Genomic DNA, 27,184 nt, shown 5'->3' with positions numbered 1-27,184 from the left:
TTAAGACTTTCCTCTTTGATAAAGCTTATAGTTAGGGCTGGCTCAGGCTTGCCCTGTACCAGCCCCTACTTAGGTTGACTTAGGCCTAGTCTGCCGGAGGACCCCCTATAATACACCGGGCACCTTCTCTCCTTCTCTCTCTCTCTCTCTCTCTCTCTCTCTCTCGTATCCTATTACTGCATCTTGCTAACTAACTCTCTCTCTGTCTCATTGTGTCATACGGTTTACTGTTAATTTATTATGTTGATCTGTTCTGTACATCTATTGCTCGTCTGTCCTGGAAGAGGGAGTTTTTCCTTATCCGCTGTGAGGGTCCAAAGGACAGAGGGATGTCGTATGCTGTAAAGCCCTGTGAGGCAAATTGTGATTTGTGATATTGGGCTTTATAAATAAAATTGATTGATTGATTGCATTTCCCACAGGACTTAGAAAAAATTTGAACATCCACAACTCCCGCCCCCCTCCAAAGGCCTACTCCCCCCTCCTCCATTGCGTCCTCATTACGTCTATGATAGACGTAGGCGTTGGCAAGGTAATGTTAGATACATGGAAGAGGATAGCGAGTGTAGCACGCCAAGAGAAGAGAAGAAGAGGAGTCATATATAATGTTATAGCCTATGTGTCATTAGAGGCAAACTAAAAATACCTGTCCAGCAGAAACTCTGCGACCATCTCGTCCCTTTTTAGCTCAGGATGAAGCTGCATTCGATCCGAATGCAATGATTGGTCAGAGATTTCTTAGAACCATGTGAGAATGGTATAATTATGAGTTTGTATCTCTGGTGGAATTCACTTACATTTTAGTGTGCCCTCAGCTTTTTAATAGCATTTTAACCTAAACAAAGAAAAGCGTAAAATTTCCAGAAAGGTAAGTGTTGTTTTAAGTGCGATTATGACTCTCCACTGATTACCTGCTGACCTCACGGCGACAAGACTCCGGACTCAGGAAGTCACTGCAACCAGCCAAGAAATAGTTTGGGACAAAAACCCAGGCAGATTTTTATTTTTTTTTACCTTCGGACAGAGCTGGGCTAGCTGGTCCCTCTTGCTCATAGTCTTTATGCCTCCCAGCTATAGCTTTATGTTTAGCAGACAGATATGAGAGTACTATCAAGCATCTCATTAAACTTTCAGCAATTAAAGCAAATAGGCATATTTCCCAAAATGCCAAGCTATTGTATTAAAAGGTGTTTAAATTATTCTGTTCCCTTAATGTATATAAATGGTTGAGCAATTGAGTGGAAAACACTTAATACAAAACTAAAATTTAGATGAAAGATACATGTGTGTAACATACTTTACTTCCATATATTAAACTGTATGCAAATGTATTAAATCACTAACATTTACCATCCAACAGGTTCAAATATCCTTCATACAACCACTTGTGCATACAGTGTAATATAATAACTCATGACGAGTTGAAAGCCCACTCTGTCCCATGAGAAAGCGAGCCTGTCACTAATGGAGTCCCTTGGTTTGACAGTACCTTGGCAGTAGGGCCCAGAGCTTTCTGAAACTCCACCTTCTCCTCTTTATTATCCAGGCTGCCATGGTAACCAAAGCAGCTCACATCTCCCAGAAGCAAAGCCTCCTGGGAAATGGGCAGGATTCCACACTTCATCGAGGACACCTGTTAACAAGGGATAAAAGCAAGTAAGACTGTGACGCACAAACATATAAATAGAGGCACTTTTTTGTTTTTTTGCTATAAGGCACAAATAAAACTTAACACAGCGATGTTAATCATGTGCTGTGCATTTTACAGCCGAGCTTCAAAGGAAATGGTAAAAGTGTGTTACAGGGTCTGCATCTAAAATAAGTAGCAGGGGGGCTGCTTTTAACTCAGCCTTTTCCTCTGGTGCAAAATAAGCATTTAACAGCAGCTTAGATTAAGATGAAGCTCATTTAATATTGGCCTGGAGCGTACTTACAGCAGCTGTAGCGGGGGTATGTATGTGGATGATACATCTCACATCAGGGCGCATTGAGTAAATGGAAGCATGAGGAGAGAAGCCAAAGTCGTCGATGCCCAGATCAGTCGTACCCTGGTCCACCACTTCACCAACTATGTTTACTTTCACCTACACATGGCAGACAAAAAAACAAACCAACTCATTATTATTTCAGTTTTAAATACTAAACCTGTAGGCAATTACATACAGTATGATTGAACCATTAAAGGTGCCCTGTGGAGTTTTCTAGTAAACAAACAAAACTGCATTTATATTAATTAATTTCTAACAAAGATGCATTGTGTTTATCCTTGAGGCCTAACAAAGTGTTGAATGTAATGCTTCTCCTTGTAAAACATTTGCAAAGCTGTATTTTAAAAAAAGTATTTAACATTTTGGAGCCTGCATTGTTTACATCCATGTTTGCTAGCTAGCTAACAGTCTCCTTCCTTTCTGCCTTCTGCTAACCCATTACTATGTGTATGTGTACTGGTGACCCTCTTAATTGTGTGTGTGCATATGAGTTCATGTGTTTATTTATGTCATAAAAACAAAACTGGGACCACAGACCACACGCCATTGTGCCACATGACACTGCACTAGCATCTATGTTGATACAATTTACCTAATAATCAACCATTCAAATATTTACACATCCTGAAGACCCTTTTACAGTTTGTAAATTATGATGGCGTACGCAAGGGTGTGCACGCAATACGGCAACAGAAGCGTGGCGCAGTGCAATAGCTTGTAAAGCTATGCAAGGGCATTAACCACCAATGTGGCCCAATAATCAGTGGTCAGATTTGGTGGAGAAAGCTAGCGTGTACACCAGCAAGAAATTACCAGCACACAAGTCTCCAGATGCTAACAACTACATTATCTGTCAAATACCATGACACAGACTCTGAGTTTTCTGTCTTGAAGTCCAAAAACTGCCCTAGCCAAAGACTAGTACACAAGGCTACTATGTATGAGCCTTGGGTTGTTATTAACAAACTAAAAACACTAACATTACATCCTAAAAGAGAATTGTAGCATATATTTTAGCATATCTCAGAGCATTATGCAAACATGAAATCTGCTTCTGTTGAGAATTTTTGATCATGTCCTCAGTCCAGTGGTAGTCAACACATTTTAAAGCTTGCAGCCATAGACTGCACCAATATTTCTAACAAGTGACCGCGATACGTGGTGACTTTCAGCCAAATGTGTCCATGGTTGCTCATAATAACTTGTCGGCATAGGTAATACACACAGATAAGAATGTATTTAAATCTGACTATGGTAAAACAGAAGGCATTTTGAAAACACCTACATGTTCTGTTCATGTTTTTAACAGCTGCTGTCGCAACAAGCAACCGTGACACATTAAGTTGAGGTACCAGTTAACACGGTGACTCGTTAAACTGAAACATGGTTGTGAACTTGTCAGAATACAGTAGAATCAGAGTCAGACTATCGATTCTGACAACCAAACATGCAATAACGAGCCATTTTGACGCTGGCAACAATTTTGATTTAATGTTTAAGGCTTGTTGACTCTTCTGAATGGCTGGGGCAAAACTCAACTTCCATTGCCAACATGCACACACATACATTTAGTGATGTCGGCTGTGAAAGGGTCCATTATTTGTCAGTACTCATCAAGATATAAAATATATAAATACCCTGAAACTCTCTATTTCATTGTAAATTACCTTTATACAAGTCAAACTTATCAATCGAATCAGACCACAAACTATATATAAGTACATGTTTTACAGCTGATGTTTGCACTGTTTTTGCATTATAAGCATATTCTGTACAGGCTTAGTTGGTCTACCTCTCAGGGCACTGATATTTAATGAAGCAAAGTTAAGTAAAGTTAGGAGCTGAAAATTGGGATAATGCAAGTTAATATGTTCTTCAGCTTTTTGTGTTTGGCAAGACAAACTAAACCCTTATTTTGGGAGACAAATGAAAACTCACTACAGAAGTTATTAGCTATTACTGTATGTGGATAAAAGGCTGTATTAGAGAGAAACTAATGATAGTTGAGCACTGTAGCTTTTTCTGTTGGATACATCTAGAAACCTTTGTGAACTCTGATGGAAGCAGGTCAGGCAGATGTAATGTATGTTGAGAACACACATCCAGTATTACCACCAGAGGTACCGGACCATTCCCTTTACAATAAAAACACAAAAATCTTACTGCACTAACCCAACACTCCTTACTTAAAATTGGTGTCATCCAATTGATTATTATTGACATTAATTGTGATTTCACCGAATACACTGAAATTGTGTTCTGAATTTTGCCCATTGCTTGTTGTTAAGTTCCCTGATAAAGCAGTCCGTACCCCTAATTGGAAAATAACAACAAACACAGTCATTGTGCTTACCAAATTTGCTGCCGTCACCTCAGCGAAAGACAGACCTCGGGGACTAATAAGAATGTGGTCCTGCTCCTTACTGACACGCACCTGACAAACAAAATGAACATATAATTAAAATCCAAACATTAAATAGGTTACAATGAAATGCATAACATGAGAGAGACATTCTGAAATTCCTATTTGGACTGAGACTTCAGACTGAGCTGTATATTTATTTCTGACCCATATGATGACTCTGCAGCATTTTTCCCGCAATAAATTCATTCCTGTCAGGGTCAAAAGCCTGTTAAAAAGTACTGACACCACGTGAGACCAAATTTCCACTCTTAAAATTCTTTAAGCTGGGTTAACAGCTACTCAGAGCAGGAGAGAACCATTTCACACATTCAAGGGTACAGGAAACTCTGAACCACAAAGGAGAGCTCTCTTCACTGTGAAGACCTCAAAAATCAGTGTGTGGGTTGATAAAACTGACTTTCTAGGCTTTTTCTTTAGGGAAAATCTGAGCTTTATATCTTGACATCGCAGGTGTTCATCACATATTTCAGTTTGAGTTCTTGCTGTTGGGGAGCTGTACATATTCACAAATCTGACTTTTCCAAACCATAAATAATATATGCGCTCTGAAAATAAAGAGGTATTCCCCTTTAAGCCTCCCAGTAGCCAGAAAACACGAGGCACGCATAAAAATACACAAACCTTGTGCAGCATACATAAGCAGAGGTGCACTGGAGCGGCAAGTAGTTGTGATGTTGTACTCACAGTAATGTAGGAGCTTGTAAAACGAGCCCAGCTGAAGAGGTCAACAAGCCTGTAGAGGCTGGCCAGCCTGCAGCGACTCTGTTTCTCCCCTTTGGCAAAGGAGGGAGACTCGATGCCATACAAGTCATTGACTGGAGTCACCATGCCAACGCCTGCCGCAAGACACAACATCATTAACATCACATTAAATTTGCATTTTTCCAAACATCTACAAAGATGTTTACGTGGTTTGTTTTCACTGTATATAAGGTTAAAACATCCCAGTGAACTTGAGTCTCTACAGCTGAAGCTTAAAAAAGGTCTTTCTCAGAGGGGTATTTTTGGGCTGTAACACCATATAAGGGCATTAGATGATACAGGACCCTATCTTTAACAGCCACTTTAGCTTTTAAAAGAGCAGGTCTGCCTCTGCGACCTCAGCCATTTCCTACAGAGACTCCTTCCCAAACATTTGCAGTGTTAATAGAAAAACTTTTAGTTCCCGGGTGCTCCGTGACCTCCCGAGGACCATAAGGCGAAGAGGTTAGGCTAACATAATTAGCATTGCAAACTGCTGTTAAGTCATTACCAAGACTGGTCATGAGGGCTACTTAATAGAAACACTGACAATGAAGAACGCTGTCAACAGCTTTCCGCCTTTTCTGCTGTTTCAGGGTTGTTCAGTGTCACAAGAGTCTGACAATCCAGCCTCTGACAATGAAGATATTCAGCCTGCATAATGCACATGGAGTACACACACGCTGAATGACAATCAGGCCCGGATGGAGATAGGGATAGACATTCACACACACACACACAAACACAGTGGCACTCACTGATGGGTGAAGTCAAGGGGCCAGCCCCTCCCAAGGTACTGGCCATGACCAGGTCAGCAATCTGTCTCAGAGCCAGCAGACCAGTAGGGTTGTTGCCCTTCGTCATCTGGTCCTGAATCAGCCCTTCCAACTCATCTTTAAACACCTGCAGACAAATAAGAAAGAGTTGTTTGCAAACCGTAAAGCTCCCTTCACCTAGCAACACTATACAATACACAACCTAACTTGAACTTCTTTACAACACCTCATGATGTGTCAGGGCTCACAGCATGCTTATTACATCAGTACACAAATCACTGAAGACCACTCGAAACCTCTTTGTGTGTCTGTGTGAAAAGGGCTCGATGAGAAGCAGGGGGGATCGCATTAAACCCCACAATCAATTTTTGCCTTCAAGAGTAGCCTGCGAGTCTTGAAACAGCACTTTTTTTTTCTCCTGTGTGCTGCAGCTAAGCTCCAGCATTCTGCTTCATCCGACCACGGTTCCCATGGCGACGAGATGAGCTCCACTTGTTGGGCCTGTTATGCAATCGCAGATGAGTGTGGGCTCGTCTTATTTCCATGCACTTCATTGGCATGTGTTTATTGCGCCTCCTTGTACTTCATCTAACCAGACTGTACTCCTCTGTTTCTGACATAATACTGTATATAGATGCAGAATGAAAGGAAAATGCTGCGATACGGGCTACAACCAAAGATTATTTTCAGTACAGGTTAATAGTTTAAGCTATAAAATGTCAGAAATTAGTGTCTGAACATCAGTCCAAAGCCCCAATATCTTCGGTTTCATATCGTGCAAGACAATAACAGCCAGCAAATATTCACGTCTGAGGAGCCTAAATGTGAGAGAATGTTTGTCATATTTGCAAAGTTTGATCGATGACCAAAAAAGCTGCCAATTAATTTGCTGCCAATCTACCAATCTTCAAAGTGACTAGCTGATTCAGCTGTAGCTTACAAAGCAGATACTGTGTATATTAAGTATGTAAGCAAATTCTGAGAATATGCAGACTTTCTTCTACCTTTAAATATAGTTAGTTAGTACACATAATCTGTAATTACATAAGTGAAAACTGATATGTCGATCTTCAAACACACACAGAGATGGAAGTTTGTCTGCAACAGTGCCACATTTCATAACAGCTGCAGCATAAACTCACAGCTAAACCCATATCTGAGCACAGCAGAGTGTACGAAATGACATTCACATAAACAAGAACAAAATACATTTCAGTCAGCCTCGAGTAAAGGTACGGTATGCCTCTCTGGCTTTTAAAGCACTGTTTATTACTCATACACACACTGAAAGCTGCGTGTGTAGGTGGGCACTTGTATAGAGCTGCTGCGGGCTACATACCGGACTCTGCAGGATCTGAGTGACCCTCTTCTTTTGCTCCATCATGTTGAAGTCCTGCCTCAGGTCCGGCGACATGTTCCTGCTGCGGAGGTACTCAGGGTCACTCTCGTCTATGCGGTTGAGGTAGCGCTCCTTGGGGTCGTTGCTGTTCAGGGACAGGGTGAGGGACCCCGCCGTCTGCCTGACATCCACCAGACTCATGTCTCTGCTGCACGGCCTCCTACACTTCCTCCGGGATCTGCGAGAGAGAATGAAACACCGCAGCTTGCTTCACATTCAGGCTGTCAAGGCAACCAAGTGTTGATTTAACAGAAAAGATAGTGTATGGGTGCTATGGTGACTCATGTAATTACAGGGATGGAGACAAAAAGCGAGGAGGACATTGTTGTATGATTGATGTTGCTTTGCGAGTACAAAGCTGTTGATGTGCACAAAAAAGGGACAGGTTAGTCACTGCAGCTGGGGGACATAATGCAAGTATTTTTACAGACAGTTAGTACAATTCAATAGCACAGCAATGAATGTGAGCATCTTACATAGCTCCCATTCTCACAGGCACTTATTTTCTATCACTTAGTGGGTTTTAGCAGAGAAGTTCAGCCTCTTTTCTCTCCTCACAGATGGAGGCCAGCTCATGGAGTGTGAAAGCAGAGAGAAGTGACTTCTACTGTTCAGCCAGCAACTATAAAGCACTGTCAACAATACACAAAGGTAGGCCCCATGTAAATTAGCCAGTCTGAGTAGCAGTTAGCACCTCTGGTACCTGGGTATGGGGGTGGAGGGATACAGGAGGTTAACTTACATCAGGCCTGCATATGAAACTGTTTCACTACCAAACCAAATGTAAACTTCCTGCAGACTGTTGTGCATTGCACTCGGTGTATGACGTCAGATTACAACTTTAGACCATATATTACACTATGAAAAGTAACGCAGGAGGGGGTACATCAGCCGCAGCCGCACTTTGAGACTTGTTGTCTGCGCTCCATAAAAACAAAGCGAACACAAACCCACGAGGACAAAACTGTTACTGTAAGTTGATCATTACCTGAAACAAAAGTGTTCAGCTCGTGAATTAACTTGACTCCACACGATGTGATGTCGAATATCTCCGACAGAGGCTCCAGAAAATGTTGATAAAAGCAGACGGATGTTATTCCCGATTCGGAAACATTGTGGGAAAAGAGCGCAACTTGGTGCTGCTACAGTATCCAGACGGAGCAGACTGCCCGCTGCGGGTGAGTAGTGAGATGAAGAAGAGTGAAGAGTGGCTGCATGGAGGAGGATGTGGGTGTGTTTGTGTGGGAAAAAGGAAAAGTGACCATGTGACTTCACTTATCCACCCACTAGGCCTTATGTATGCAGCGGGACAAAGGAATGGCCACTCAGGATCAGTTCAGCTCTTCGGGGCTGTTCTTCACAACCATGCTGTTGCTTCCCCTGTAATAACAGCCGTGTAGCTTCGCCACCTTATTCCTGTGGTGTTGCTTCATCTCTTGTGGTATCCCTAATATCCCACAAGGAACTTGTTATAAGTTACTGCAGTTTGAAGCAGAGTTTGGGATTTTTTTTGATGCTCCTCTGTCTGTCTCTCTATGTGCGATTCATTAACTCCTACCACTTCATTTCATAAATAACTGAGGCTCCTGTGTTACCACAGCTCCTCTGTGGAGGTTTGCATCAAAGCTATATGGCCCAGCCATAACAAAACAGAGAACTTCAAAGCCAGAACAAGTGCTTTCCTCAAAAAGTGAGTGCCTCCACCAGAAAAAGTTTTCCAAAATATAGGATGTTTGCTCTGAGAAAGCAATGAAAGGCAGATGTTCTCTCAAGGAGGAAAGACTATTTCTGAGTCTTTTATTAACTTTACATTTAATCCCAAATCCACAAACAATGTTTTCTGATCACTTTAATGTGCCAAATACAGTTATACATGTGATCATGGATGGATTACTGAACAGGCTTACTGGGAACAAGCCTAGGGGCCCAAAGTGTCAGGGCCCCCACAGCCCTTACCTGCAAAAACTCATTTGAAGAGACACGTACTATCAGCGCACAAATACCCCTTTTATTTCTGTATCTTGAATCAGTTCTATTCAGGACTCTTGGAACTTATGCTTTATCCAGCAAACCAGCAATTTTGAGCGGAACCATAGTAATCAAGGATGTGTCATCAACAGAGAATCTTGCACAACGCACAGCGGAAATAAACAGTAGTAGCAAAGTAAGAGATTGCATCAATTGCCTGCAAAATTTTGCCCTGTTATTACAGATGTTCGTTTCTACCCCCAAAACAAGCCTGAACCAAGTATAAATGAGACCATTGCGTACTCATTTTTGCGTAACAGTTTCTCGCCTGACTTCTCCATTGTTGCTTTCTCCATCCTCTCTTTCCAACCTGTAGAATATGACGAGCCCACTGATGTCGCCACGTTTCGCTCTTAATCTCAAGGAAAACCTATTCTTTTTTGGTTCCGGCTGAAAGCCAACTTTTCAGGCTCTGAAACGGTTTATTTTTGGTTGAAATGCTCTGAATGATTCAAAACTAGGTGCGGGAACTGGCATGGAAACTGTTCCATGATGGTGGGAAACGGGCAAAGAGACTCAAAATAACTACAAAGAGATGCAAATCAACGACAAACAGAAACAAAATGACTGCAAAGAGACACAAAACAACTACAAAGAGATGTAAAACAATTCCAAAAGCACTCATAAAGACTATGAAATAGAGCAGCAGAACAACCACAGAGACTCAAAATGACTTCCAAGAGATGCAAATCAACTACAAAGAGAAACAAAATGGCTGCTAAGAGACACCAAACGACTACAAATAGACACAAAACGACTACAAAGAGATGCAAAACAACTGCAAAAACACTCGTAAAGACTGTGAAATGGATCAGAACAACCACAGAGACTCAAAATGACCACCAAGAGATGCAAAATGACTACAAAGAGATGCAAAACAATTGCAAAAGCACTCATAAAGACTATGAAATGGAGCAGAACAACCACAGAGACACAAAATGACTTCCAAGAGATGCAAATCAACTCCAAAGAGAAACAAAATGGCTGCTAAGAGACACAAATAGACACAAAACGACTACAAAGAGATGCAAAACAACTGCAAAAACACCCATTAAGACTGTGAAATGGAGCAGAACAACCACAGAGACTCAAAATGACCACCAAGAGATGCAAAACTACTACAAAGAGAAACAAAATGGCTGCTAAGAGACACAAAACGACTACAAATAGACACAAAACAACTACAAAGAGATGCAAAACAATGCAAAAACACTCATAAAGACTGTGAAATGGAGCAGAACAACCACAGAGACACAAAATGACCACCAAGAGATGCAAAATGACTACCAAGAGATGCAAATCAACTACAAAGAGAAACAAAATGGCCGCTAGGAGACACAAAATAACTACAAAGAGTTGCAATATGACTACAAAGAGATGCAAACACAAGGAGAGATGCATAACCACTGTAAGAGATGCAGCAAAAAAAGGCTAAGCAACTTTTACGTCTGTGTGTGTTGCTCCTATGTAGGAAAGGTGGTGGGGCCTTCTGCATGTCTAGGCCCAGGGGCAAAGTGTCTCATAACCCGCCCATGCAAATGATTTGAAATAATTTCCCATGTGTATCACATTGATCTAATCAGACATATATTTATCCCCCATTTGGTCACCTTAAAGTAAAGTAATCGCCACTGAATGTGTTGGCTTTGCTTTCTTGGAACTCATATAGGACATAAGTTCATCTAATGATAATATAGCGATAATAACACCAGCTAATGGAGGCGGATGCAGGGCTGTCTCAGAAAACACTTGCACGGTGCTTTTCTTCAAGTGAATTAAATTGCCTCTCTAACTGTAAACGGGAAATGAGATCAAGATTAAAGGGAATGCGAAGCTGTGCAGATTTATCCTGCGAGGAGAGCAGGGATCCCTTCTCTCTTCCTGCCACCTCTTAACTCTTTTCTGCGTCGCTGGCCAGTCTCTCCAGAGAGTGTTGTAGCAATATTCAAATGCAGCTCTGGAATCTTTAATTTTCTCAGCAGCCTGCTCCTGCCAGCCCTCAGAGTTATTACCCCTTTAATCACACACAATCAGACACACTCACACAAATATCTAGATTTTGGGAGTAAGAGAGAGAAGGATTGGGTCACTGACTGACATAACAATGCCAGGAAACAGAGTGGAGTCTGGGAGGCGGAGCAGATATGTGGACATATGGGTTGATGTAATGAAAAGCAGACCTTTCTCACTCCCGAGCTGTGTGAACCCTCAAACCCTGAAACCCTGCCTCCCTGTTTCTGGCAGAGCTCCCACCGAAACCACATACAAGCTTAAATGTCTGCACACACACACACGCACTAAACACACACAACATCCTCCCACCCACCAGCCCCCGCATTCTTGCTGACTATTTGAACTTTTCAGCGAGGGCAGTCTATCTCGGAAGCATTGACCAAATGTCAGGTGTTATTAGTCGACGTCTCATTCATACAGATTGCCGCTGAGGATAATGATGTCCGCGGATAAAAGCACACCTTTGTCTTGTCACAAACCAGCTACTTTACTGGAGACACAGACGCACAAATGCCTGGATCCACAGTAAAAAACCTGTGAGAGAGACATCAGTGCAAAGAATAATGAGCAGGATCGTGTTGTGGTTGAACTTTGGTCAAGCTTAAGAAAGAAGTCTGGCACTGTGGCAGGCAGAGCGTGTTGCACTGAGAAAGTGGGGATGCATGAAGTCACCTTTTGACCTGTAGATTCTTTCTTTCATAGTTTGGTCTCATCTCTGCTGCTCATGGGTTTTGAGGAGGTTAATGTCAGCAGGCTGGATGTGCTTTATCTGAACGGGGGAAAGCTGAGGGATCTTTGTCCTTTGACAGATACATAATATAGTCTACATAATGTTATAGATATAGGGAGAATGTAAAGCACCGAGGGCTCATAATACGGTCTGTACCGTTAACATTACCATTTTGTAGAGTCACATTTATAATGCATGGAAAGTTGGAAGCTTATTCAGCAGAGGAAAACAGGATCATGAAAAGCAATTGATGATGTACCTTCTTCAAAACACACCTTTATTATTAAAAAAAATATATTAATTTTATTATTGAATAAACATTTTACTCCAGTGATTTAGTACTGCACCTCTGTAAAGTTCGGAGACTTGTATGAGACCCACTTGAGCTCCAGACATCTTGACCTTTAAGGGCCGTACACACCAAGAACGATGACTACAGCAATAACTATAAATATATCATCTTAAAAATCTTTCTAACTCAAGTCGATGGCAGCGTCCACGGCACAACTATAACAGCAACAGTGGCGTATTATATCATGGGAATCACTTTAAGAGTGATTTGATAAACGATAGAAACACAGACAGTCAAAATCCATCGGAATTTACAGGGCATCATGTTCAGCATAACAGATGACTCTGCGGAGAGACTCATTGAGGTTAAAAAAATGCACCCCTGTTTGATAAAACAAATAGTCTCTATAAAAACACTATCAAGAGGAAGGACATCTGAGATTCAATTAAGCTCGCCCTCAGTTTGTTATTATCATTACGGAGATGATTATGAATAACTGACATTAACTGGGTAGCACTACTGCAGGTAGCCTGATGACAGCTGTCTCTGTTTACAGAACTTTATTGTTCATCAGTGTGGATGCTCACGTCGCTATTGATGTAGTTCTTGTTATAGTTATAGTTCTTGGTGTGTAGTATGGGTCAAGCTTCAAAAACGCTGGTTCTAACACTTCCCATAATGCTACTATGGTGTGCTTCCTTAGGCCCTCCATGTCTTGCAAACTCCACACCCCCCCAGTTTGAAACACAGACTTAATTAACTCATAGAAATTAGTTGTCTCCATGCTGAAGATGAGATAACCAAGCCGATACCTCAGTGACATCATCTGGGTCATTTTCAGAAATTATACAAAAGCTCCTTCAGTGCCACAGAAGACGATATACAACAGTTTTCACAGGTTGAGTGCATTGCATGTATTGCATGTTGCCGGTTGAGCGAGTACCACTCCCTGTGACAAGCACTCTGATGTTTGCATATGAAATTCCCCCTTTAAATGTTTTATTTTATTTACTTTTTCTGTAATTTCCTCAAATCTACCAGTTAATCCATGATAATTGGGTTAAATTGGTACAGAAAATATTGCAAGCTCTGTGCAAAACTCAACACTGTGTGCTTAAAATCCCATCTCACCAATATATTAATGAATAATGTATGTACATGTTTTTAAAAAAAGACTATGCTATGACAGGTAACCACATAGCGTTGTCATTGACAAATCTAATTGGAATCATAAATAAACATAAAGTGCCATAATTATTACTACTGGTTCTAGTTTTAAGTATGCGTTTTTCATGGATTGCATGTTCGTATTGCAGGTTGAGTGAATACCACTTCTGGTGACAAGTAATCTGATCTTTGCATGTCAAACTCCCCTTTAAATGTTTTATTTTATTTTCCTGTAATTTCTTGAAACTACCAGTTAATCCGGGATAATTGAGTTGGGTTGGCGCAGAAAATATTGCAAGCTCTGTGCAAAACTCAACACTTACTTTTCATGCCTCATTTTTTCCCATGATTCTTTGATAGCTCTGGACTCTTTTATTCTCAGGTCATTAATAATAATTTCAACACATTATAACTGATGATTTGTATTAATACTGGACTATATCAAACCAGGCTTTAGGTGACGGCGTCTTGGTTCGTTGGATATTATTATAATGACTTATGTAAATCAAATAAACTTTCCTACAGCTGTAAAAGTCTGTGGAATGAGAGGAAACAGTTTGTCTCTTTCACTGGGATCTGCAGAGTCTCGTCTTAAAGCTGACAGATGACGGTCTAAATTCAGCCTGTTCTCATAGATTGTCGCCAAAGTACTGCAGGACAAGAATAATACATACCACAGCTTGTTTTCTTGGTTATTCGGCGCGATGCAGAATAGGGAGAAAGACCTTAGCGCCAGACAAAAACATCGTCAAGGTTTATTGAGACCTCTCAGAAAGTACTGCAAACAGTCAGAGCAACAGATGCACAGTTTTATCATGATTGATGTGGGGGGGGGACAACAACTTTGACTCAGCTCTGTTCTCGGCGCAGTTGCCATGGTAACCAATGCTTATGTTGTCTCCTGTCTGAGGCCGAATTAGGAGAAGAGTGAATGGCTGCCAGATAACGTCCACTTTTACAGACAAGAGGCTGTTATCTGTGAAATGCGTGAGAAAAAAAAAAAGAACTCCAGCAGTTCATGGAAATACAATGAGGAGAGGCAAATATAACACGAGTTATTCTGCCTCCGTGACTGATTGTTCTTCCTTGTAATTAGAGCACGAGGGAAAGGGTCATTGTATTCCCCCATTAACCAGAGCCATTCTGTATTGATTTCCTAGAGGATTGAAATCACAACCATTTCCCTTCCAACATACAGACATCTTTGAAATATTGGCCATAACCCTTTCAGAGTTTTGCCAGCCCGCTCCCTGACAACCATTCCTGGTAATTATACTTAGGCCACTGCTGCGCACCTTTTTATCAGCGTAACCTGACCCATAACCCTGAGTGCAAGCCAGGGCATCGCGGTAATCTAGGAAGCTTAATTTCTGTTTCCAGAGACTGATATTTATATATAATTTCACCACTAATCTTACCAACACAGCTGCACATCGTCTGCTGTCAAGAACCTGAAGGTGATTGTGGACCACAAATTGTTTAAGACCACATTGTACATGCTTTTAAACTCTAAGTGCTCACACAGAGTTATGTTGTTAACCCAGTTATGTGTGCTGTTCTCCAGTAATTTTGTCCTGCAGACAGTATAATTAAGTCAATACATTTCTGTTTACAAGATGGGTCCTTGAAATCCTTGAAAGTTAGTAATATGAAGGGGTGAATGTTTCGAAAACAGACAAATAGACATGGGTCATTGAAATTGCTTGAATTTCAATCTATATATTGTGCAGGAGTAGAAATTGAAGTTCTTTTCTTTTCAAGTAGGCTACGTTCTACGTATTCTATGTGCCACCTTCCTTGAGAAAGTGCATGCATGATTGAATGATGACGAATGATGTAGGTTAAACAGCGGCAAGTAATCGAGAAAGATAACATGACGCGAACCTTCAGCTATGCCTGGATAATGTCAATTCAAGGGCTCGTAGCTCACCAAATACTGGCTTGTCGAAGATCCATAGGACGTCCATACGGCCCAAAATGCAGTAATTATAATATATATTGTGGGGAACACTCCCACTGCCAATATTGACGTATGCTTAAAATCCCACCTCACCAATATATTGATAAATAATATATATGATTTTAAAAGAAATGCTACGTTACGACAGGTAACCACGTAGCGCTGTCCAAAATAATCACTAGCAATCCTAATTAGAGTCATAAACAACGCAGTTCTGTGTTCTTCATGTTTTGCATATTCGTATGGTATACTGTATAGATGTTCCTTAGTATAAATAATATCATAGGAATTAGTTTTCAAATATTAAAATTTTTCTGATCTCCTCATGGCTCCAGCCTTGCCCATTGCAGCAAATCAATAAAACTTCATGCCATGGGCGAAGCAGCTTTGATGAGCCGTGCTGCTGAGGCACCACACAAGACAGTACCCCGCAATTTACCTTGATCCATGTCTCAAACTCTGCTGCATTGGGTCCTTGAATTTATAGGAATAGGGCTTGGAATATCCTTGAAAAGTCCTTGTATTTGATGATTAAGTAGGTGAGGGAAGCCTATGTTTAGATTGCTCTCTCTGTGAAAGGTACTGTCTGACGTCACGATGAATATTTGGACAGTTTATATGATTTAGACCATTTACATAAACATCCATAATGTCAGACTCCTGGAAATTTTCTGTTTCTAAAACACGATCAGAGCTCACCGAGCATAGAGGGAGCTCCATGTTATTCAAGAGCTTCCCTACTGTAGTTTTCCAGGAATGCTGTACATTAAAATACATTTGCATTAAGCTGAACTTGCACACAAAGCTTTTGCATCAACCAAGCAGGGAAGGTTGGAGAAAGAAGAGAACTCGCACCACAGAGTTTTTTATTTCTGCTACAAAACAATGGCATTGTTTTGATAACTTCACACAGAATATATCACTGCACAACTTGCTAAAAATGGTCCTGCTACACTCCCACAGCAGGGTGGGTGGCAACAACAGAGCACACTTTGAACCTGAAACAATTTACATTGTTACAGTTGGATCGGTGCCTTCACAGCTTTTGGGTGTAGAACCGCATTGGGACACACACATGCACGTAATCACACACACACACTTTGCAGTGGTGTGGAAAGAGACAGACTTTGTTTACCTAAGTGGAGGAGCTGGCTTTAGTCCCTACTGTGGTTGTCTTTGGACGGCCTCCATGTTGGAGATCTAGTGGTTAGTGTGTGGTTTACTTTACTCAGCGCTGAGGTAGCGGTCTGGCAAACAGAGCCCACGTATGTTGACACATTTTAACCAACACTCTGGGAAAATGAAGTGCTGATTTTCAATTTAGTAATGCTGTAAAATCCCTGTAAACCTCTAACATTTATGCAAAAAGCTGACATTTACTACAAACTGGAAAATATCCAGATTTAGTGCCGTAAAAGAACTCCATTTATTATGAAATTCACTGAGCGAGAAGCTGATGATGACATCATAAAACTTAATCTAACACAAAATTCATAAAATGAAAACTGTGTAAAAAAGGAGAACAGGAACAATCCATCGCACGGGTGAGAGGTTTTGGGTCACGACCTGCCTTTTCAGTTTTATGGCTGTCTATAACTCACATCACCAGGCGTGCATATTATGAAATCCTGTTTCTGCCCCAGCCTCACATCTAAAGTCAACAAATGCTTGTTCGGAGTAATGTTTCTTTAGGGTGACGTTAATTGAAAGCAGCTGTTTGAAGCCTCGGCAGCTGGAGTTGACAGTGCAGCTGCAGACAGGCCGGTTAGCAATGAAGATCTACTACAATATTAAAGTCAGAATATGATGCAATCAAGTCTTAATGCAAAAAAAGTTAATGCACAAAAACTACGGACCCTTTGTCTTGATATTTTGGAAATATCACTATGCTCCATGAGAATTTTTTTTTTTTTTCACATGGACCGTAATATCTCTTATCAGCGCATTGAAAATAACCTCCTACCCTCCCAAAGCTCCAAAGCCCACAGATCATAAAACTGAACCATGCCACATAACTTATCTGCTTTGTTCTCAGCTCCAGCGAATGCCTGCGTCAGTGGGTAAAAAAGGTAAAAAAGAATACAACTTACAGTGTTGGTCGTTTTTATAGTTATCCTGCAGGAGAATTCCTCAGGTTTTACTTCAGACTCCCACGGTTCCAGCAGTTGCTAGCTGTTTACATTATCACTTTGAAGAGGGTCATCTGGTTTCCCAGAGGAGAGACAACTGCTGCTTTGCCTCTGATCTTCTGAACTCCCTCAGCTCCTCTCTGACGGCGGCTGCCTATTCTCACAGGAAAGCAAGGAAACTTGTCAGAGGAGGTTCTGGAGACCAAGCATTTAGATGGGACTGGACTGGGCTGAAAAAAATGGGAGGGACAAGCTTCCACCCCCAGCACATATATCTATATATACTTTATCCTTCCTCGTTGTAACACTGGCTAATTTCCCCAAATTACGTCTTTTAAAGCCAATTTATTTTTAAGGCAATGCTAAATGTTTTATTAAGCAGGAATTACTCGCAAATCTGCTCTAACCATAAATGGAGAAAAACTGCAGCAGTCTCCTGCCAGGCATATTTTTTCTGTGCATATTGAGTGTGCTTCGTGTTTCTAAATATCGCTGTCGAGGAGGACATTGCACACAGTGAAAGCTTGCCCACCATCACCTCCTCCCACATACTCTCCAACAGTGAGTGAGTAGGATGTGCTGCTCTCCCCTCTTTACTGCACCTTCTGAATGCATCAGGCATCTGAAGAGTGCATGCTGCTGCTGTGGAGAGGGTAGAAACGCAAGGTAATTACATCCTATAGGCAGTGAGTGACCATTTTATATAGCAACAAATGCCCAGTGATGATAAATGATCATGAGTATATGTGAGATGCATGCACTTGATAGTCGGTGTGGGTGCAGTTTGTCTTATCAAAATCGTAGGAGCACTTAAAAACCCATCAAGAAACACCAAGAGAGGGAAATGTGTTCACTTCTTGTGCAGATTCAAGGCTCTGCTATGATGTCTATAATATGATATCTATAATATTTATGTTCCTGATATACATAGATATTATCCATCTAATGAAAATCCAGATGTTCTGGAAGAGAAACCAACAGGAAGCTGCCCTCTGATGATTTTATTTGACTTGGCAGCAGCTGATGAGTTAAATTTAGACGTTTCTCTTTTCCTCCCCACTACGCCATAGTTGTTGTTGTTGTTTTTGCACAGGCTGATAAAACATTCATTTCCTGAGCTTTCTGCAACCGCCGAACCACACCCACTGGGCGGCCCCAGACAGAGAGTGCACCCAGCGGGGTCAAAGGTCACGGTCAGATAAAGACGAGCAATTAAAATAAACATCCACATGGTGAGGCACACACTTCCTCCATGCTGCCATAACTTTGAGCAGTCATTGCATTTTTGTGATACCAACACACAAACACACACACACACACACAGAAAGTTTCTAAAATGATGCCATGTCTGGTAAAACTTGTCAAACAATATTCCTACACTACACTGCCATCTAGTGAGGACTCAGCAAACATAATGACAGTAAAAGATGTCACCTCTCCTCCTGCGTCTCCTCCTGTCACAAACACTTTCGTGCTCTATCTCTCATTTTGTCTTTGGACAGGCTGAACCAGTTATCTGGAAAATCAAGAAAATAAGAAGCTCGGGGCAGTGGAGGCAGGGAACGTCACTCTGTGGCTGGTAGCTTTGGGCGGTGTGGTTTCGTGCTTCAGTTTTGGGCAAAACATACTTCATTTTGATTCTGTGAGGAGTGTCAGTCAGATATGTGTGTTTCCTGACATGCTGGGGAGAGTGGAACTGCAAGAGTGCTTATTTCTTTTAAGTTATTTCAATAACTATTTTGTGTGATTAAGACTCTTAAATTACTTTAATGAGAACACAAGTCCAGAAATGACAAAAAAGAAACAACACAACACGACTAACAATGGTGTATATTCATTTGTGACGTGAATCTCTTCGATGTTAGACAAAGTTATCCAAATATATACAATAATCATACATATTAGAGGTCAACAAAGTCAGTCCTGCGTATATATTTTATAGCATATTGCAGAGAAATTCCAAAATCCCACTTTTTCATAGCAAATAGCTTTTTTTGTCCCCTAGCAACCTTTACCCGAATATCAAATTCATGAGTATTTAAGCATAAACATGACTTCAATATATGGAGGATCATCTTCAGGTCACAGAGAAAAGGGGTGACATGATCACAAAAATTGGCTACAACAGGACATCTTGCAGCATATGAGGGACCATGTCAGGTATTTTGATGTAACAGATGTGACAAAAAAACGACAAAAATAACTCATCTGACATAGACTGTTATATAAGCTCCGCGAATGACTTTGAAACGCATGAATGAAACTAATGAGCCGCGATGAGCTGAACTTTTCAAGAAGTTATTAAGATTGGATCAAATACATCTTCACTTAAGACGTGGGGCCATTTCTTAGATCTGACTCCTACAAAAAAATAAGTTAAAAAAAACAGATTTAGCGGTCTTGACAAGATACAAGAATATTGTATGGGGTTCAATGAGGTATTCATCAATCACAACAAGCTGGAGCAAGCGATGAAACTAAAGAGGAGTCAAAAGAGCGGCACAAGTTATGAGATTCTTCAGCAGATATTTCACAGAGAAAAGCATTTGTACTGGTGACTGCGACTTGTCAGAAGCGCTGGCATCAAACGTGAACATCACCTCAAAACATGTAACCAATCACACACACCTTTGAAAGGGTGATATGAGTTGCGCATCACCTTAATCTAGCAGTGGAAGGATGATCATCTGATGGCTGTGGCAGAGAGAGTCTGGGACAAATGAGCTGCCTCTTGTCAGGAAGACGTGCTGAAGATGAGAGTTCTGGTTCTTTCTTGAGCTGCTTTCATGTAGGCAACAACATGAGCATGCACCAGTGTTTGACTCCGCTGCTGTTACTTATCACAGAGCCCAACAGTTTTGTAAATAAATCAAAGCCTCTCCCTCGGGGGCTACAGGGCTGTGGTCTTTGTATTCAAGAGTCTTTGCAGTGTGCCATTCTCGTGTTTTGCGCTCTTGTCATTCAAGACGTTCGCTTTGGTCATTTACAACACCAGCTCCTTCGGTAGAAACACACAGATAGGATGAAAATGTTAATCAGACTCCCCTCATTGACTGGCTGGACCGCTCTTGGCTCCCTGCACCCTCTAACCAGAGCTCAGTGCATGCCCTGCTCGCCACAGAGCGAAAGAAGAATGGCTCTGATCTAAAAGGCAAAGCCCCAGCTGGGGTTTTACTTTATGTTGGAAGGGAAGGGTGCTGTCAGACCATATTCCCAAGTACTTGAAGAGGCTGTCTCGGGCACAAAGCAATTAACTGTTGTTGTGGTTGTGATGGAGCCAACTGGGATGCACTGTTGCCTTAATTATAGATGGATTTTGTCCTTTATTGATGTTATCATAACTGATAGCATAATTCGCAGCTTTCATTTTCTATAATTTTTGCCGTGCATATTATGTTAACATATTATCTGCAAAAATGGAAAAAAGCTATTCACTCCTATAATGGGATTCATTAGCTGTGTGCGCCAGGTAATTTGCTTGACAACAGACAGCACTATAGCATTAATATTTGAATGGTAGAGGACTCACTCCTAAAATGACCCTAGGTAGCCTAATGGCTGTTGCAGATATAGTGTAATTTCCTTCTGCAGCACCATAATACAGACAAAAATAGCCCCTTTCTTTAAACAATTATGCCTCTGTCATCCCAAACAATGCCAATGGACTCAGACAGGTTCACTCAGGAGGACATGAGGCACTTTTCCTAACTCCAGCACTCCGGCTTAGTCTGTCGTTGAATTACCCCCAACGCTGCGACACAGATTGCTAAAGCCAGCTAGTTTGAGGAGCCACAATATCTCCTGAGGTGACTCCGAACCTTAATTACCCCAGGAACAGAGGCATAGATGGATATCTAAGACAGCGTCTCACTGAGTACCGCGCTGCCTCAGAATCCCTGTAAGGCAATTACTACTTCTGCAAAGAATCAGGAGGCAAGGGTAAAGAAAGGAAAGCAAACTTCATTAAAATGAAAAGCATTAAAAGCATATCCCCTCCTGTGATCATCATTTTCTTGTCCTGCAGTTCTCTAAACCTGGCGGAAGCCCAGGCTCATAGAGGCATCAGACTAGAGTAGTATCAAACTGAGAGGGACTTTTTAGACCGCGAAGCCCCGCCAAAAGCTGCAAGCACGCACGCACAGCTACACTCAAAGACATCATTGCTGTCATGTCATTTATAAGCTGAATTGACTCCTCAACTCTGCGAACATAACCTCTGCATTTGGAATCAAGCCTCCGTCTGCCTTATATTCATAGTTATGGATTAAAAACAATAACTGTCCAATAGTGGAAACCCCAGATCTGGAGCACGACCAAAATGTAATCAATTGTTCTTTGGCTCAAGGCCTACCTGCCCAGCTAATATCATGTTAATCCATTCATACATTTTGAGATGTTTGGGAGAACATAATAACTAAGAGGCAAAGACATAACCTTGTTAGTGCAGGTAATAAGAGAGCTGGTTTGAGATAAATATTTAACACACACTAAGAAACTTTCTATATTTTCTAGGTCAGTGAATGGTTTCTAACATTGGGTTTTAAAACATAATTATTTTCTAGTTATTTCTAGTTGAATAACAAGGGAACATGTCATTAAAAGTTACTTTCACTGACTTTTAATGACTGAGATGATGATGTGGATGATCACTCCTCTGAGAGCTGTAATACTTTGATATGCTATATAAGTTAGCCGTAAGAGTGATACAAGAACTTTCTAATATAACACAATGTCGTGAAGGAATTTAATGTTCGGATGTGTGAAGGAGATTTTCTCAGACAGCGTGATTTGTTACCTCTTTATTGTCCCCAGAGTGCTCAATTATTTGTTTGATCTTCCTGGGCTTTTTCAAAGGAACAAAAGTATTTGTGATCTGAAATACCACGCTGAGTTTTTCACATAACACACCTGGTCATTTGGATTCATATCTGGGAGATCAAAAAACTGTTTTCGACATTGTCTCAGCTGAAACAAAGGGAATATTTTAGACTTGTTTGCAGCACAGTGTCCTCTCAACAGCCACATTTTGAATAAAGACATGTCTCCTTCTTAGATTAGGTGTTCCTGCGGAGGCAATTACGAAAAAAACTTTAGCGCATTTGTCTTCTGGTTATTTTCTCCCCCAAGATCCTTGAGGAGAGTGTTCAGACTATTCAGCTACAATGTGCGGCGGCAGCACATGCCCAACTTGCACCTGGACTTGATCCCTTGGTGGCTCTTGATGTTGTTATCGTGGAATACTTGAGAGTTCTCACGGAGCAAGAAGACATTATGTTACTGTAACAGAACCATTTGGCTCGGGGTTGTATTTAGTGGGGAGGGGGGGGCACAGACATGAATGGCTTATCTAACCTTAATTCAATGCTGTGTTTTTGCCGCCCCTCATCAGACTGCAATTTGTTCAAGGAGTCATGATTATGGTAACATTTTCATGGGTGTCAAGTGAGGGCAACACTTGGGAAAATATTAATTGTGTTGGAGCTTTACTTTTATGACATTTTCCCTCCTTTGTGTTTCTGATTTTATAAGAATATCGGAGGGTTCCAATACCAATTCTATCATACTATTTAGTATGCCAGAAAAAAGATTTAGTATGTCCCAATACATATGTCAAATTTTCGCAGTATGCAAGCCAGCATGCTTTCCTGGCTATTCTGACCCACAATCCTCTGTGCAGTAGACGATATGTCACATCGACTGAGCCACAGCAAGTTGACATCGTACTGACAGCTCATTGACAGCTGACGGAGGCCACAGTTACGGATGACATTCAAGTGACTGATGACCAGTCGAATACATAGTAATTATAGAGACAGGAATGGTTTGGGTGATCAAAATAATCATAAAGATAACCATCAACAAAAGGACACTACTAGAAGAATAACAATGATGGAGAAATTACTATGTAATTTTACTGTCATGAATATGATACAGCGTGTTAGAATCTACAAGGTATGCATAACTTAAAAGTCTAAACTACATGTATTGCAAAATAACAAAAGCAAAGCTCTTTGGGTTGACCTCTGTGTCTTGTGAATTTGGCCAATGGTGTTTTGTTGTATCTCCAAGTAAAAGTTAAAATCTGCTGCATTCCATATGACATACTTTTGTTTTTATTATACTTCAGATTTCACGCTACAGACTGCGACGGGTATATGAGCAAGGGGGTCAAAGTTTAAGGTGCAATGTTATGATGTCATAGTATGTCCCAATTGTGTGCATATTTTATGCAACAGATAACCCTAGGGATGGGTTAGCATTTTACCACTCATGATACTCTCGTCTCAAAGTCAATGTTTTTTTGTTTTTTTTTGGTTAGATCCCTGAAATAAGGTCTGTGCTTAACACAAGCTTAAGAGACTTTCATGTCTTGTCCTACTACATAAAATACATCAGTAAATACCCCAATTGTGAACTCTTTTGTGTGTCTTTAAAAAAGGCGGTTGCTAACAAGAAGCTAAGTGAGACTACAGAACGTCATCACACTGAGCCTCGCTGAATACACCTTTACAGTCTTGTTATGGCGGTGACGCGTCATGCAACAGTAGTGTAGTTTGTTTATGGCCTAAAGTTAGCTTTTTACCTCTGGCGATTGCATTAGGCTTAAAAAATCATGAAAGTAGTGTTCATTTTTTAAGATCATCTTGCTGAACAAAACATATAAGTATCATAAATGTTTGCTTGCCAATGTCATTTTCAGCAATAATCCAGAATCCAGTAGAAAAATCCCATAGGCATTTTGACAAGGGAACCAGTGTGATGCTAACTTCTGCATCAGCCTACAGATAAATGTCATCCCTGGGGCACTCTACAGTATGTACTTTGTAAGGACAGCTGCTGTATGTACTGAAAGTAATAAGAAAAAGTATGTTATTCCAGTGCAGCCTAAAAGTCTACAATCATGCTAACAGCTCTCTGAGGCTACTTAGGCACAGCAATGCTTTGAGCTAAATGCTAACGTCAGCATACTAACATGCTCACAATGACAAGAACATGTTGATGTTAAGAAGGTATAATGTTAGCCCGTCTGTCTTGTGCCATCCTCTCCAGCTGTTGCCATGACAGTCCCTTCTTTTTGAACTCTTGCTCTGTGCTCCTTCTCCAGGTGTTTTTGGGTCTTCATCTTCCTCGCTTGCCTTGTGATTTCCATGTCAGTGCCTGCTGTTCTTCTTCTCAGTGAGTGACCAATCCAGCTCTACATTCTCCTTTTCAGCTGTATTTCTCTTGTCTTGTTTGGTGCATTCCCATGGGTTGATGTTGTTGATTGTTTTTGGCCAGGAGATCCCAAAGATGCGTCTTAGACAGTGATTTATGAATGTCTGCGTCTTGTTGATGATGTTGTGGTAGTCCTCCAGGTTTCAGATCTATACAGTAGTATGGTTGTGACGCTGGAGTTGAAGATTTTGAGCTTGGTCTTGAGTGAAATGTTTTTTGGATTTCCATATCTTGTTTTAGATGTTGAATGTTGTTTTTGCCATTCGGATTCTTGTCTTTACTTCCTCCTCTGTCCCACTGTCCACAACTATTACACCCCCCAGGTATGTGAATTGGCTGACCTCTTCCAATGACTGGTCCCCAACTGTTACAGGATTCATGCTTTGATTTATGCCATGATTTAAAGCATGATTTGAAAACCACATCTGCCAATTAGCACCTAACGAAAAGTACAGCTGAGGCTGATGGGACTATTACTGGTTTTGTACATATTTAGCAGGCCCCCAGGAATACTGTTAAGCCTTGCTTCCATATTTTTTCAGTGGCCACTCATGTTATTGGAGGTGAAAAATTCTCTTCAGCCCAAAGAGCATTTTCCCCATAGACCATTATAAAAGAGACATCTGTAAAACTGTTGACAGGACACTAAAAGCTGCAAACAAGATCAATTATGATTCTGTCTGTTATGAATTTCTTATCCATGGAGGTTTTATATTTGTAAAAATTTTCCCTGAGCCGAGAAAAACAATTTAAAAATCTGCAGTGTCATCACAATGCTAAGTATATAGGCAGAGTAGGAACTTGTAGGCAGGGCCAGTGGGAGAAACACGACTGCATATAATCAGTAGGTCACATACCTGGGAATTAATTCTCATTGGACTGAATAGGTGCAATTCAATACTTCAATTCAATTTTATTGTCATTCTCTATATACGGCAGGATACAGTGAACAAAATGTTGTTACTCACAAATCCAGGTGCAGTAAAGGCCGTAAAGCAAACAAGACATTCAACATGGACATGACCACATAAAAGGCAATAAAATGCATTGCGAATACTCATATGAATGAAAATAGGTAAGTGCAGAGAAATAATTATTGCATTATAAATAAAAATTGTAGATACCGGATCTTGGGAAGTGCATCCATGGTATTTAGATTAAATGGTGATGATGCCAGTTGATGAAAAACTAAGGGATCACCAATACTGCTGCAATTCATCCCGAGGGGGACATGAATGTCTTGAACAAATTTCACCGCAATCCATCCAACAGTTGTTGAGACATTTGAGTAAAAACCAAGGATGTCAACCTTGTGGTGGTGCTGGAGGAAATGTCAGGGGATCACTAGAGTCATTCGCATTCAGCCTCTGAGGATCATGAATGTCTGTGCAAATTCTGTACCACTCCCTCATGTAGATATTGAGATATTTTACTGGAAGAGTTAAGATTTTGAGCTGCTGGTGGTACTCCATGAAAAGTAAGGAGATAAATGGAATCATTAGGGTTTTATCCTCTGGAGACCATAAATGTCTGTACCAAATTTCATGGTAATCAATCCAGTAGCTCTTAAGATACGTCTGGACCAAAGTGGTGGACTGACCAACAGAGATAAGTAAGCATTTCTAAAAACCGCAATTACTCTCTTTTTGGACTCTCCATCAAGCTGGAGTCTGAGCTGATATCTGGTTGCAACATTAAAAGAAAATGTGAGTCATCTGGAGACAAGTTGCTGTCTCCAGGTTTTTAATGCTCCGACCAACAAGCGCTCCACTGGTAGAGAGGAGGTGCTAACAGGCCTCTGTAGTCAAATTGAGTCTGACTTGTGTACTGCTGTTGCCTGTGCAGCACTAAAGATGAAAGCAGAGAGGGAGTCACATACTTTTTTTTTTCAAGATAGAGAATAGGACCATCAATGCAGAATGCAGCAAACAAAGTCTCCTGAGTTGAAACTTCACTTAACTTTGGCCACAGCTGACAGTTTAGATTCCCAGATACAATTCATCTGAAGCAACAGTGTTGCACACACTGCAGAGGAAATGAGAGAATAGGCTTAATGATTTTTTTTTTTTCTTATGCTGAAAGGATTGCTAAACCAAGTGTGAAACCATTCAATATCAATATTCTGGAGGTTTTAATATTCACAAAGCAACTGTTGATGCAGCTGAGTTGCCCAAAATGTTCAAGAACTGCTTTTTCACAGAGGATAAAGAAGTGGCCATGAGGTTATTATTACAGTGACAAAAATGTAGCCTGCAGTACTTTGCACCAAATACAAAGTGTGACTTTAACCTCAATAGATTTGTCGGGTGCGTTACCAGACA

The 27,184-nt window shown here is 40.9% G+C and overlaps 1 protein-coding gene across 2 annotated transcripts in view; it reads right to left on the bottom strand.

The window, feature by feature from the left end:
• The window catches only part of add3b (adducin 3 (gamma) b), a 30,539-nt gene extending 12,723 nt beyond the window's left edge, over window positions 1–17,816 (bottom strand). The window contains exons 1-7 of one of the 2 annotated variants that reach the window (XM_050071615.1): window positions 17,610–17,816; window positions 7,270–7,507; window positions 5,913–6,057; window positions 5,098–5,249; window positions 4,342–4,422; window positions 1,935–2,084; window positions 1,490–1,633 (exon numbers count right to left, since the gene is read on the bottom strand). In XM_050071615.1, the coding sequence (XP_049927572.1) occupies window positions 1,490–1,633; window positions 1,935–2,084; window positions 4,342–4,422; window positions 5,098–5,249; window positions 5,913–6,057; window positions 7,270–7,470 (873 nt within the window). In that variant the 5' untranslated portion in view covers window positions 7,471–7,507; window positions 17,610–17,816. Of the gene's footprint in view, window positions 1–1,489; window positions 1,634–1,934; window positions 2,085–4,341; window positions 4,423–5,097; window positions 5,250–5,912; window positions 6,058–7,269; window positions 7,508–8,317; window positions 8,476–17,609 lie in introns of those variants that run through there. The other variant, XM_050071614.1, reaches the window with a different exon arrangement.
• Between the last annotated feature and the right edge of the window lie 9,368 nt (window positions 17,817–27,184).

This window comes from Epinephelus moara, chromosome 19, assembly GCF_006386435.1.
Source record: "Epinephelus moara isolate mb chromosome 19, YSFRI_EMoa_1.0, whole genome shotgun sequence".
In the NCBI taxonomy this organism is placed as follows: Eukaryota; Metazoa; Chordata; class Actinopteri; order Perciformes; family Serranidae; genus Epinephelus; species Epinephelus moara.
Note: the sequence above shows the minus strand (reverse complement) of the source record. Positions and strands in the feature narration are given on the sequence as shown.